Source organism: Capsella rubella, unplaced genomic scaffold (genome assembly GCF_000375325.1).
Source record: "Capsella rubella cultivar Monte Gargano unplaced genomic scaffold, Caprub1_0 scaffold_1, whole genome shotgun sequence".
In the NCBI taxonomy this organism is placed as follows: domain Eukaryota; kingdom Viridiplantae; phylum Streptophyta; class Magnoliopsida; order Brassicales; family Brassicaceae; genus Capsella; species Capsella rubella.
Window position 1 is genome coordinate 15,437,080 of NW_006238923.1, and position 15,250 is coordinate 15,452,329.

A 15,250-nucleotide genomic window follows, 5' to 3' on the forward strand; every position below is an offset into this window, starting at 1 on the left:
GTTTTTTTAGATATATGATGATTTTGTTTTATTAGATTTCATTCTATATAAATTATTAATTTCGAAAGTATATTAAAATATTAAATATGTTTATGTATATTCAAAATAGATATGTTTACATATATTTAATTTTGAATTTAATTGTCCATTTTTTATGGTAAAAGATTATTATGATTTCCATAAATATAGATAGTTTTTGTTTTTGTTTTTTTTTTGCTGTCATTAATTCTGTTTGGCAACTGGAATATATTTCATGAAATTTTTTTTCAAAATTGGGGGTGTTTGGCTTCAAGTTGTCCTTCCCAATTAATAGTATAGATTATCTTTATATGTTATGGCCTATGGCCTATGGGTTATGTATATTCGGATCTTCAATAATATATATATATATATATATATATATTTTGACATCTCGGATCTTCAATAAGATATGGGGATACTTTTCCTAGGCATTTATATTATTTTCATATCTAATTTTGGATGTTCTATTATTGCTGTAACTAATTTAAAATAATATATTAAAACAAAACAATTGTTATTCTCTTTTCACTTTTATTTGATCTTTTTTATTAAAAAAATTACATTATGATGTATATACAAATGTTTATTAAAAAATTTATTGTTTTTTTGCATACATATGTTGTAATTTATTTTTTTCAAAACGAACATATAATACACAACTCATAGAGAAATTAAATGTACGTACAACGTCGCACATCGATTATTATTTTTTTTTTTTGAAAATAGTTTAGATCATTGTAAATATTATCAACATGTTTCCAACTACGAATGTGCAAAAGTTTAATTTATCGGACGTCCAAGTTTTAAAGTTTGATTCACTTTAATATGGTCCCAATTTTTATTGAAATTTGGCGTTACATTATTAGTTATTGATTTATAAAAAAATTCATTTAAATCTTTAAACATATGGGGTTATTGGATTCAGAATTTTATGAAGTCATTAAAAAGTATAATCAAATTAGAGATTTTTATTCTGTTTAGTTTAGTTCAGTTTTGTTTACTATATAGTCATATTTTATTTATCTAGAGGTAAAAAGGTGTAATTGTTTTACCAAAGTTTATATCAAAAAAAAATTGGGGGAATTTCAAAAAATACCATTTTCCAATACCACTTTTTAAAAATACCCCTCTTTCTAATTTTATAAAAATTTAACTAAAAATTTGAAATTTATCAAAAACAATATGTGTAAGCTTATATTTATAGACAAAAAATATCTTTATATGTGTGTAAATATACATATCGTATAAATACATTTGAAAAACCTTTTAAAACCATTTAAAATTCTTATAAAAACTTTGTAAACCTTTTAAAAATCATTTAAAAACCTCATAAAAACTTTGTAAACCTTTTAAAAACTTTATAAATGTCGTTAGAACCTTTTAAAACCTTATAAATATTTGGATTACTCTCACAGTAGTAATTATGATCTTGATGTACCTTGTCTACTATATAAAAGTTTATAATTTTTCGAATTTGAAAAGGGGTATTTTTGAAAATGGATAGAAAAGAGGGGTACTTTTGAAAAATGGTACACCAAAAGGGGCATTTCTCAAAGATTCTCAAAAAATTTCCAGTCCTATAAAAATTTCAACCAAAAATTTTGAAATAGTTGTAAAATCAAGATATGATAAGTAGGGAAAGAAGTATGAGCTATTAACAGTTTTTATTATAATTTGTAAAACTGTGACTTATGATTACATATGTAATACAGTAAAACCTTTATAAATTAATAATTATTAATAAAAATAATAAATATTAATTTATAGTGGTATTTTTTATTGTTAAAAGTTTTTGAAAATATGTATTTCGCAATTTAAAAAATATAAGATTAGGTTTTTAGATATTATAAATTCATAGTTTGAAATTAAATTTTATATTTAGAAAAAAAATATTTAGCTATAAACTACAAATATTATAGATAAATTCACTTATACAAATGATATGTACATAAATTCATATGTTAGATTAATAACCTTAATTTTTATATTTATATTTTAACATCTTATAAAATAAAATAAAAAAGAGAAATTCTTACTAATAACCTTTTTATGATACCGTTTTGCAAAACTACCTTCTTTTTTTGCCATTTTCATGTTTACCCTCTCTTAAATTTTAATGGTCATTTTACCCCTAGTTGAAATAATATTATTTTCCAAAGAAAAGATTATTCCTTCCAAATATTTTCCGTCAAAAAAAGTTTCCTAAAAAAAATATAATTTACAAAATTTTCCCGCCAAAGTTTTTTAAAGGGTTTACAAGTATTTTTAAAGGGTCTTTTAAAGGGTTTACAATGATTTTTAAAGGGATTTACAAGAGTTTTTAAATGGTTTTAAAAGATTTGTAATGGTTTTTAAAGGGTTTTAGAAGCTTACAAAGGTTTTTGAATTGTTTTTAAATGACTTACAATGGTTTTTAAAAGTTTTTATAAGTTTATAACAGTTTTAAAAGGATTTACAAGGATTTTTAAAAGATTTTAAAAATTTACAAGGATTTTAAAGGTTTTTTAAAAGGATTTACAAGTGTTTTTAAAAGCATACAAGGATTTAAAAATGGTTTTAAAAGGATTTACAAGGATTTTGAAAGATATTGAAAAAGATTTAAAAATAGTTTTAAAGGATTTACAAGGGGTTTTAAAGGGTTTTAGAAGTTTACAAAGGTTTTTAAAGGGTTTACAAAAGTTTTTAAAGGTATTAGAAGTTCTTTAAAATGGTTTTTAAGAATTACAAGGGTTTTTAAAGGGTTTTAGAAGTTTACAAAAGTTTTTATTATAGGATTTATCACGGTTATAAGGGGTTTACTCAAGTTTTGAAAGGTTTTGGATGACTTTTAAAAGATTTACAAGAGTTTTTAAAGGATTTTTAAGAGATTTAAAAATATTTACAGAGTTTTTTAAAAGATTTTTTAAAGGAATTGCGGAAAAGTTTTGGCGGGAAAATTTTTGTTGGAAATTTTTTAGCGGGAAAATTTTTGTCGGAAATCTATATCATGAGTTATAGTTAAGGAGGGTAATTTAGTCATTTTGTACATTGAATAGGGTATTTTTGAAAATGAACACCTAGAGAGGGTACTTGTAGAAAATGATATCATAAAAAGTTGGTTGTGCAAACCATAAAATTGAAAAATGAATATGATGCATATTTGAAAATTGAAAACATAAATAAAAGGGAATATTGTTTGTTATGCCACTTTCATAACTCAAAATTATGTTTCTGCCACTTTGACCAAAACCTTCTCAAAAATGCCAGTTTGTCTATTTGTGGCAGTGACACAAATGACGAAATTGCCCTCACAGAAAAAACAAAAAAAATTGATGGACTAGATCTGATGGACTAGATCTGTTCCACATAACTGGTTTGAATCTAGTCTACCAAAATTAGTTGACTGAATCGTGTCCATCTATAGACAACTTTATCATCTATTGTGTAAATCTAACTAGATCATGGATAAAATCTTCCATACACGCATCACTTATTTCATCGTCTGGTGAATCACTTGTGGTTTCAAAAGATTTGTATGATGGCCAAAATTAATTAATCAAAATTGAAATGTTTGGTCCATCGAAAATGGTCCGTCAGATCTGGTCCACCGATTCTGGTCCATCGGATTCTGTCCATTAGAGATGCAACATATAATTCCACCGATCGGAACCGATCGACTTCTTTACCGGAATAGGCGCGGATGGAAAAAATCTCTGATCCAATATTTCTTAAAATTGTGAAGAATTTTATTTGTTGTTAGATAAATAAAGAGAAAATGAGAGAAGAAGAGAGAGAGATGAGAAAAGGACAAAAATGTCTTTTTAACTATGTCTTGTGGCATGTGGGAGAAGGCTGAAGAAAAAATGGCATTCCATACAATATTTGTTACTGTTCATGGCATACAATATAATTTTCTCTAAATAAAATTTTGGTTATTTTATGAGTTGTGATGGAGTATATTACAATATTATAGTTTGAAAATACAACATAATTTCTTGTGTTGAGATGAGCTTTAGGAGAAATTCATGTTTACAAAAAAGTAAAAACATACATTAATATCTCTACTTATATATGCATATATATTAAACATGAATTTATGATATATACATATGGTTTTAATAATTTATAATGTTATTGGGACTATATTTTACATAGATATTTCAAAAAAATATCATATTTATATGTAACTAAATTAATTACAAATAACAAAACACAGTTTTAATTTATCGGTTCAACTCGACATAAAAAAATTTGAGTAGATGAAAAAAACTTGACTAACTGAACTGTAAACAGAATTTGGTTTGTTTTGACTTCAGCTTGTTCGACTCAGTTCAGTTCGGTTAAAAGGCCTACCCTTATATATCAAACCCTATGTTGCATGGAAACGGAAACAGATATGTGGAAACAAAACGTTTCAGAAATGAGAAACGCGTTTTTCTGAAATTAAGATATGGAAACGTTTTGGAAACGCTAATAATATATACATATATATATATAATATTAACATTAACCATCCAAACTACAGTAAAACCTCTATAAATTAATAATGTTGGGACCATGAAAATCTATTAATTTATAAAAGTTTTAATTTATCGATAAATTAATAATTATTAATTTATAGAGAGATTTTCCTAATTTGGAAAGTGTTTTCAAAAAAATATTTAAAAATAAGATTTAATCATGATAGTTAGTATTTTATATAATCATTAACAAAAAAATAATAATTATTATGTCTTAAAAGAGAATTCTAACAATGTTTTATATAGTAAAATATTAAAAATAAACTCTAACAAAAAATAATGTATCTATATATACATATATTTTGAAACTTTTACCTAATTATTAATTTATAATATTGTTGGGACCATATATTTACAAAGGATTTTCAAAAAAAATATTATCTTATTATTTTATCGAAATGTGTCTAAAATTACATTGGTCCCAACTTAGGACCGGAGAAATTTATTAATTTATAGAGATTATTAATTTATCGAGTATTAATTTATAGAGGTTTTACTGTATATTAAAAAAAATATATTTAAGATAACAAGTTAATCTTAAATATATATACTAAATAGTTTAACTAAAAGATAAATATTAAAACACTGAAATCCATAAATTCAGATATTTATATATCATATATTATTGTGTATATATGTATTTAATTAAATTGATCAAGTTTTAAAGGTATAAAAGTAAGGGGAGTTTTGAGAAATACCCCTTTTGGTGTACCCCTTTCTAAAAATACTCCATTTTTCTATCCATTTTCAAAAATACCTCTTTTTAAATATAAAAAATTATAAAGTTTTATATAGTTTATAAGGTACTTCTATATAATAACTACTATTAGGAGATTCGATACAAACATTTTAAAATGTTCTAAATAGTTTTGAATCGTTTTTATAAGTTTTAAAAGGTTTTTAAAAGGTTTTTAAAAGGGTTTATACGGTTTTTATAAGGTTTTTATAATATATTTTTACGCTATTTATGAAAGGTATATAAAGTTTTATACACATATAAAAGTAATTTGTGTATATATTTATAAGCTTACACACATATTTGGATAAATTTCAACATTTTTAGTGGGTTTTTTGATAAAGTTTGAAAAGGGGGTATTTTTAAAAAGAGGTATATGAAAAGGGGTATTTTTGAAATTCTAATCACTTTATATATCATAAATCTAAATATTTGTTTATTGAGTTTCTAACTAAAAGTGTAATATTTCGCCGGGTTTCCAAAATGGAAACACGAGTTTCTATCGTGTTTCTAAATTAAAAAAAAAAATAGGAACCGTATTTCCGTTATAGTTTCCGAGTTTCCAAGAGTATCTATTTTCGAAACGTTTCGGAAACGGAAAAAGCACTTCGAAAAGAGTTTCCATGCAACCTAGATCAAACCACGATTAATAAATTTTTGCTAATTTTTTTTATCAAGACATATTTCTCTTTAACTTTTGTATTTTATTTTCTTATAATAATACATTTTAATAAAATAGAAAAATCACTATAAATAAATAAAAATAAAACCAAAAAAAAATTAAAGTGAAGAATTTTTTTATAAATCTCTAACTAAATAGACTTTTTGTTTAACTTTGGCTTCTTAAAAAGTTTATATCTCATCATCCCGAAGATTTTATAGAACCAAAATATGCTCACGAGTTGTAATCCTGATCCCATTGCCTGTAAGAAAAATAAAACCATCATATTCAAATTTAAAATTATGACATACCAAGAGATAATTTAATCAGCATGTACATGTATATATAAATATTTTCACATATTAATATAAATTAAAAACAATTTTTTTGGTAGTAGTTGGGAAAGATATAAAAGTACCTTGATGAAGATGGGATTGTCAGCTGAGAGACTGACGTAAACGAGAAATGGTCCACACACTATTCTCGCCAATGTGAATATAGTGGCAAAACATACCTATCATCATCATTATCATCATCATCAGTTAATACAAACCATGTCGGTGCTTAAGTTTACAGAAGCTTCATACAAATATATAATAAAATTTAACTTTTATTTTTAATACATTGCTGTATAAACATAGGTTGACCTTAACAAATAAAATTTTCCAATTCAACGAAATTAAACTATATGTAATTAGACAACTCGAGACGGTTTTTTTTGACAATATTAAGTCACAACTGGTCAGCTCATTAACCAAATTCCTACATTTGTAGGAAATCGATCTTTGGTGAGATAATGCCTATTAGCGGTTGGCTTACTATTTGCCACTAGACTATGGTCACTTCACAAGTTTAAGTGACAAGATATGACTCCCACTTAAGATATTAATCTGTTTACTAGTTTATTAAATATTTCTAGTGATTATATAATTAACATGTTTTAGTCTTGAGTTCAAAAACACATATGAATTAGCTCTCAAAAATATTGATCATTACTTTTTCAATTTATATCTTTATTTTCTTATATGATAATTTAGAAATTGACACAAAGAGAAACTCACATCAGCAGCTAGATTAAGGCTAGTGTCTCTGTATCCAATCTCTTTGAGAATCTCCCTAAGATGAAAAAAAGGACTCGATATCTCTGCTACCCAAAGTGTAGCCACGATCTCAGATCCAGACTTCAAAACAATGAAACAACACCAAACTTTTATAAACTTTAATAAATCAAAATCTCATATATCTAGTATAGTAACCATTAATTTAGAGAGAACATACTAATCATGATAGTATATAGTATTTAGTACCTTTTGGTAGGCAAGTCCAGCTATAAAACCAAGAATGCTAACAAAATGATGAACCGCGTTATCAATACTAAACACTTGATCGAACTGACAACATATTAGGTCGTAGATCATGTAGGACAGCGAAAACGCCATCACGTCCATCTGTTTTTTGTGTTTGGTTACAATGTGCAATAAAGATTTGTTAATATAACTTATGATATGGTTAAGAAGTAACCTGTTTGCGAGATGGCTTAGAAGCACGGGGACAAACAGGGCAAGACAAATCTTGAACAGAGAGAGTAGCTAAAGTAACAGCGATCGTGGCGTGAGCCGTGGAGAGAAGACGGTTGCTGAAGCTGAACGAGTATTTTGAGAAGATTCTCCGAGTAAGAACAAAGGCAACACTCCATGAGATTACTCCAAACACTATTATCTTACTAGCTCTTACTTGTTCTTCCTCCATATGATTTCTTGATCTCTTCTTGATTTTTTTTCCACAATTCAAGAAGACCTAGTCCTATAGTGTGTATGCTTATGATGATGACAAAAGAGATTGAGAGGACATAAAAAAAGGTTGTGAGTGATGTTTAATATGCCGACATTATTGGTTGTGGTATGTTGTTAGTTGGGAACTTGGGGATTCAATGGTGTGGGATCCCATTGTCATTTATGTTTATGGTTAAATTGACCTATAAAGATTTGATCCAAATATTTTGGAAAGTACTCTTTTTTCTCTATATAGCTCACAAGCAACCAAGTTGTTTTGCTGAAATTAGGTGTTCTTGGACAAGACATTATGTTCTTGTATACGACATGGTGTGAGTAAGAGACTAAACAGATAGCTTTTTTTGTAAAGGTTGACTGGTTGTACTTAGTGCAAATTCGATTACTTTACTAATCAACACAAGTATGATTAGATTTGATGGTATACTTCAATAGTTTTATGATTATTGTATATGATTAAAGTTGATAATGCAAAAGAAGGATTGTAAACAAAGTATCCAGTGATATTCTTTAGTAGGGTTATCTACAATCAGGGCCGGTTCTAGATCATTGTAAACCTACATTTTAACCTAAAAGAGTAAGAAATTTGTAATTTTATTAAGAAAATAAGGAGATACACTAAGGAATAATAAAATTTTCTTGTAAAATAGACCAAAAATATTATAATTTTAAAAATTACTAGGTAAATATCTTCGATACACCGAATGTATAGGTTTATAACGAAGATACTTTAATTATGGAGAATTTTCTTAAATACCATGAAAATAAGTATTTTTAGAAAAATATCATTACAAGTTTTGTTTTCCAAAAATACCACTAATATACATTTTCCCAAAAATACCGAAAAACTAAAAAAAATATTTTTCGCATTCAAAACTAATTTTAATCATAAACATTAAACTAAAAACTATATTCTAAATATAAATAATTTAAAAAAAGTTCTACATCTTCGAAAATTAGCTTATTAAGTTTATGATTTTTTTTTTAAATAAAATTTTTGTGATATTTTTAAAAATAAAAATAAATTGTGTTATTTTTAGAAGAAAAACTAAAATGACGGCATAAACTCGTGTTAACACTCGCAACCAAAATCGATTTGAAGATTTAACCAAAATCGAACCATTTCACTCTGGTACGGTTTGGTTAGGGTTTAAGATTCAGAGAGAGCTAAAACACCATTTTTAACTTTTCGAAGATAATCAGAGAAAGAAGAAGAAGAAGAAGGTTTAACACCATACCAACTATCAAGAGCACGCGGGAATGGCGAGACTTTGTCTTCCTTGTGCGTCCCTTCGTACCTCTTCTCCTCTTTCACTTCTCCTCCGTTCACCGATTCTCTCCAGAACCGCCGCAATTTCATTTTGTTCATCGTCGGACTTCGCCGACTCTGTAACCAAAGATGATTCAAAACGCGTAAAAATTCACACTCTATCTCTTTGTTTCTTGCTCAATTCCGATGATATTTTTCCAATTTTAACTATAATTGAACTCTTCAGGGTCCTCTCAAACCTGGGCTTTACCTCGTCGGAACTCCAATCGGAAACCTAGAAGATATCACTTTACGGTACTCTTCAATTCCTAAAGCCTTTGGATTATTGGAAAATTTGATTTCAAATTCTTGAATTATTGTGATTATTATTGTAATTGTGATTTCTAATTCTTGAATTGTTGTGATTTGTATTCAATTTTGGGGACTATGGTTAGTGCGATTCGTGTATTGAGATCTGCGGATGTGATACTATCTGAGGATACGAGACACTCTGGGAAGTTGCTTCAGTATTACAATATTAAAGCTCAGCTTGTAAGTTGCTTCTATTGTGTATATGGAAGTAGTAGTGAGTAATCTCGTTTGGTGTGGTTTTGTTTTTTATCAATGTGATGTATTTTGAATTTATAAGGTTTAGGTTTGTAGCTTAGTTATCACAAGTTCAACGAGGCGCAGAGAGAGCTGGCGGTGTTGACACGGTTGAAACAGGGTGAGGTTGTGGCTCTTATCAGTGATGCAGGGACTCCTGGAATAAGTGATCCTGGTACTCAACTTGTGAGTGACCAAAACTCTTTACATTGCTTCATTTTTATTACAGTTAGTTTCTACATTGGGCTCTTTCGATCAAATAGTTTTTCTATAATCAGCTTACTGTATTCAATTAGTGTCTATAATTTTTCGTATAAATGAAGAATATGAGAAAGAAGTGGGATCATCTTTCCTCAGGCTAAAATGTGTGCGAAAGAAAATATAGATGTGATTCCAATACCTGGGGCTTGTGCTGTTGTTGCTGCTCTTTCTGCTTCTGGTTTGGACACAGATGAGTTCACATTCGGTAAATTCTCCTATCTTGTATTTTGTGTCCTCTCGGTCAAGCTAATGCATACCCCGTATATAAAGTTTTTGATTTCCGAACAATTTGATTTTTACAGTTGGATTTCTTCCTAAGCATTCTGGGACAAGGAAGGAGAGGCTAGTGGTTTCATCAAATGAGACAAGAACACAGATCTTTTATGTTCCCCCTCATAAGTTGTCACAGTTTCTAGAAGAAACAACCCCTTACTTTGGTGAATCAAGGTTTGTTGTATATTTCAAGCAAGTTATCTTACATGGATATCAATGCATATCGACTTCATTTTCTCTCTATCAAATTAAGCCTTTCTCGATGCATTTATTGATTGCCAAAAAATGGATGCAATATCTTTATATTGTTAGGAGTTAGAAGCCAGTCCTATGCCTTGTCCTGAAATATATTTTGTTTTGCAGGCAATGTGTAATTGCTCGGGAGATTACAAAGCTGCATGAAGAGGTAACATCCTTAATCACTCTATATATTCATAAACAGTTTATGATAACTCACTTGAGAGACGACTCCTATAGTTTTGGAGGGGATCGATAGGGGAAGCGAAGCAAGAGTTTCTGACTCGCCAACCAAAAGGAGAAATCACGCTTTTGATTGAAGGAAAAGAAGAAACCAAAGCTGAAAATCCAACGGATTCTGAACTTGAAGAAGAGTTAAGAGGACTGATCTCAGATGGACATAGCCTTTCCACGGTAACCATTTTGATTTGAGAACTTTCCCTTAACTAGAGCTTAAAACATACAAAAACACACATGATTCTTGATCTAAATATCAAACCTTTTTATCAGGCGGTTAAAACGGTGGCGGAAAGAACATCAATGAGAAAGAAAGAGGTGTATACGCTTGCATTGAAGAAATTTGGGAAGCAGATTCATGTAGAAGATGAAGCTGATGAGTAAATGACTGGTCGTGGAGCTATTATGATCCCAAATCTCAATTGAGCTTTGGATCTTGATTTTGGTGGGCTTAAGAGTAGTAGAGTTAGTTCCTTTAAACGTTTTAGTACTCACTCTTCTAGGTTTTTGGTGCTCGATGGATCGAATGGGCCTCTCTGTTTTGTAGGAAAATAATACATTATTAATCTGTCAAGAAAGCAACTTCAGATGAAACAAGAACTCCATATTTTATTTATGTCTTTTTTTTTTTACTCTTAATCCCACCAAAATCTAATAAATTCCTCATTATAATGAAATAAGAAAATGCTTTAAGTTATGGGTTTATAATGAAGATTAGAATTTAGATTTTATAACTAAATAAAATTATACGTCGGTTTGAGTTAATAAAAGCATGATTAGAGTTTAGATTTTACATTTAAACAAAATTAAATGTCGATTTGAGATTATAAAAAAAGATTAGAGTTAGATTTTACAATTCAATGAAATTATACGTCGGTCTGGATTTATAAAAGAATAATTCAGATTTTGATTTTACAATTAATTTGATTATGGGACTTTTAATGAATTAATTTAACTAATATTATTTATTTTAGTTTGTTTAATTAAACTACATGATTAATTTTGACGGATAAACAGGAGAGATGAACCAAAAAAATTGTTTGTTTAGAAATAAATGAACAACAAAAAAAAACATTGTCTGCGGCTAGGTAAAGCTAAGCCACCATTGGAAGTCTCTGGACTCCCTACTGCTATTTCTCTTTCACGTCTAATCTTGGATCTCCTCGACAAAAACAAGCTCGCTTATCTTCTTCCTCCTCAAAACGGTTCTACGGTGGCGGGATGGCGCAGATCCACCATCTCCGTTCGGCTTTCGTTGTCCAGACTCGCCGGAAGCCATGGTCCGGTGAGGATTCGCAGTTCTTGGGCGGCGGCTCTGGTTGTGTTCTACAATCAAAGATTAGGGTTTTGTGTAACTGGTGTAGTTCGGTTAATAAAATCGGGTCGGGTTTGGTTTATTGTTTGGTTTAGTTTGTTGTATGTGGATTGAGCCATTTGGGATTGTAATGGACTTAAATCCGGAAATAGCCCATTGGATACCTATTTATAAAAATAAGCCTGTTTATAAAAAAAACAAAAAGAAAAAAACATAACACAGGTTGGAAAGAGTTGGATTAATTAATGAGAGAAAAAAAATAAAAGGAATTGAAAAGACAAAACACGTAATTAAATTCAAAGATCAGACATGCACCGACGTAAACGGAACGGAGATCTAGCGGCGTTTGCGTGTATCATAAATTTTCCAAAGAGAGTGACAAACGGCGCTTAAACGGCATCTCATTCTCACTCTCACTTGCCTATTTATTAACAAAACTAATCAAAAAGGTTCCACTCTGACTGCAGTGCGCATCTTTTTTTTAATTATCTTTGTAATCATTAAAGATCAAATCCTTAATCATTCTCAATCCAATCGTAATTACCCTACGAGACCACATGTCAATTTTTTTTATTTTACTTGTGTCAATTTTTTATTTTACTTGTGTCAATTTATTTGACATATCCACTACTTGTGTCAATTTATTTTAGGTATTAGAATATTTTTTTTGTAATTGTAATAATATTTATCTTTGTTTTTGGATTGTAAAATCTGCATTAAAAAAGGGAGGGAAACATAAATAACAAAATGATAATAAATGGTGGAAAATATGTTGAGTTTATTTAAGAAAATTGCGAACCGTCAAATAATCTGGTTTTTTTAGATTGTTATTCGAAATTGTTAAAATCTTCGGAAAACTAGTTTTAAAATGAATTTCGTACACCATAAACCATGACAAAAAAAATTGTTAACATTATTAAGTTTTCAAATAGGCTATAACTAATGATAGTGTACTGGTTATAGTAAACTTAACTTCGTTTTATATTAAACTTGATTAGCATCCGTGTATATGCGGATTTTATAGTTTAAATATTTTTAATATGAGTAAAAGAAATGAAAAAGAATAGAAAATAAAATAAAATGATTTGTGAAAAATAGGAATTATTTTTTTGTTTATCTATTAATATTCAATTAAACATTCAGATATTTTCAAGTTTTTATCAATTTTTATTCCTATCTGAAGAGATTAAATTGAATGTGATAAAAAAAATAGTAACAAACCTAACTTTTTATAATAAGATATTTGTTATCAAACTTTGTTTTTGTATTTCTATTTTCTATATATATTAATATTTCTACATTCACTTTCTTAGAACACATTGTTTTACGAATTTAATGAAACTGATTTTCAAATTGCAGAGACAAGAATTCGTGTGTTGTTCAGTGAACTATACACTAATAAAAATACAAGAATTTGTAAATTTCGAACTAAATGTGTGGTTTAGCATTAAGTCAATCTATAGTAATTAAAGTGATTCCGTAGGAAATTGATTAATATATCTATAGTGTTAAGTTCCCAATTATTTAGGTTTGGAGAATCCAATCTAAATCTTGAAAGTTGCTTTTCCAATACGATTTCAGCTATTCTCAACTATAAGTCTAGAAAGATTCATAGAATAGTTAATTATGGTCTAAATTAGTTTATCATTTTTGTTGTTGTTAATACTAATTAGTTTTCAACAATTTGATACTCCATATGAGCTATATCATATCATACTCCATTATTTGTTGGGATCGTGTATATTTAGCTATCATAGAATTGATGTAATAGCTTATAGATTTCAAATCAATATAGAGAATTTGTTGATGTAAACTCATATAATTTAATAAGTAAAAGTAACCAAAACATAAAAATTCGTTATAGCTAATCTATAGACTATTGTGACACCACATTATTCTAAAAGATAAAACAAGAGGTGGCACACACAACACAAGTCACATATCCATCGGTTCAAATTTTCCTTTTTTTTTTTTTAAATACCGTACCAAACCCCATAAATCCTTCAAACCCAAGACGAAAACATGTTATATAGTCTTGTTTTAAACGCTATTCAAAACGACGATCTCAAAACTTTTAAAAAATATATTTACCGAATGAAACTATTAGTACTGCTTCGTCATCGGTCCAAATTTGCTTATCATAAAAAAAAAGAAGGTTACTAGCTAGAAGATATCATATGATGGGAACATGTTCATATTCCTCGTGGAAGCTAAGTTATAATCATTCTTTGGATGGATAGAGCCATAGAGGTGGAGTAAAGCCAAAGTATGTATACACGAGGACATGGATTGAGACCAAAGTATACACTGTCGTCCACGACTACAAAAAAAACATAAAAAATAAGATGCAATGCTCATGAACCCATGTTTATGGATGTGGCATCATATATGTTAATAATGCAAAAGGATAAAATAAAAGAATTGAATTGTAAATCTAGATCTCACAGTCACATGCATATGGAGCCCCATGGCCATCCATTACCGTGTTGTTTGCTTCTTCTTCTTTCTTGTTGTCGTTATCGCACATGTTACTATGGTCCGGTTTCTTGATTATATTACAAGCTATTATAATCATGTAGTTTCAACATCAAACCTAATTCGTTATCTCTCAATCATCGACTTTTAAATTAATTATAATTAGTCGGTGTGATTATTTGCAATTTTAACTTGTCATTTGGCTTATGTGCATGTGTTTTTAAAAGGATATAAAAGATGTAATTTCTAGAAAATATAAGACAATCATTATTGAAAGTCTCTTAACAGAAAGTAAGATTTCCTTTATTTGTTTCACCGGTTGTATTTAAATGGTTTTATATCATGTATATTCTTATGATCTGATATATGATTTATCGTGTTAAAAAAAAAAAAATCTTAAAAGTAAGATTTGTTACAAATAGTTCTTATATAAAAGCGTCTCTTAACAAATCTAGTCAAATAGTGATGGTCACAAATAATTATAATGATGGTCTTAGACTCTTAGTCATATAGTTATTTTTCTCATATGAGATCATATCAATAATCCTCGAAAAAAGAGAATGGAGAAACTTCCAAAAATATTACATTTTGTTTTACTTCCCAGAAATAAAATTATTAATTTATTTAAAAAATCATAATATTTTTTTTTTTTCAAAAATACAATATTCGCACATATTTATTTTAAGTGTGTAAATTATTTTGGATTTGGATATAGGTTTTAGGGGGTAAAATTTAGTGTTTAAAATTTATACTTTAGTTTCGGAGTTTTGAATGTTAAAACTTTAATTTTACTTTTGTGATATTTAAATATATATTTTTGGAAAATAAAAAACTAATAGAACCTAATTTTAGTGATATTTGCGAAATAGTCCCAAAATAAATCATTAATG

At 28.2% G+C, this 15,250-nt stretch overlaps 2 protein-coding genes across 3 annotated transcripts; one reads left to right on the forward strand and one right to left on the reverse strand.

Annotated features, from left to right (window-relative positions):
* Positions 1-6,052: 6,052 nt before the first annotated feature.
* Positions 6,053-9,012, reverse strand: LOC17900798 (transmembrane protein 136). Of its 2 annotated transcripts, none has more exons than XM_006304110.2 (6): positions 8,946-9,012; positions 7,439-7,734; positions 7,225-7,365; positions 6,979-7,098; positions 6,336-6,431; positions 6,053-6,179 (listed from the first exon to the last, which is right to left on the reverse strand). In XM_006304110.2, the coding sequence occupies exons 2-6, from the start codon at positions 7,664-7,666 to the stop codon at positions 6,069-6,071; spliced, it is 696 nt and encodes a 231-aa protein (XP_006304172.1). In that variant the 5' UTR covers positions 7,667-7,734; positions 8,946-9,012; the 3' UTR covers positions 6,053-6,068. The 2 variants fall into 2 exon arrangements, with proteins under 2 accessions (XP_006304172.1, XP_023633120.1); XM_023777352.1 differs by having other exon boundaries at positions 7,439-7,720; positions 8,946-9,003.
* LOC17897858 (ribosomal RNA small subunit methyltransferase I) lies at positions 8,903-11,207 on the forward strand. Its single transcript, XM_006305200.2, has 9 exons — positions 8,903-9,120; positions 9,204-9,271; positions 9,412-9,508; positions 9,620-9,748; positions 9,920-10,028; positions 10,126-10,270; positions 10,460-10,502; positions 10,574-10,747; positions 10,844-11,207. The coding sequence occupies exons 1-9, from the start codon at positions 8,968-8,970 to the stop codon at positions 10,952-10,954; spliced, it is 1,029 nt and encodes a 342-aa protein (XP_006305262.1). The 5' UTR covers positions 8,903-8,967; the 3' UTR covers positions 10,955-11,207.
* The last annotated feature ends 4,043 nt before the right edge of the window (positions 11,208-15,250 follow it).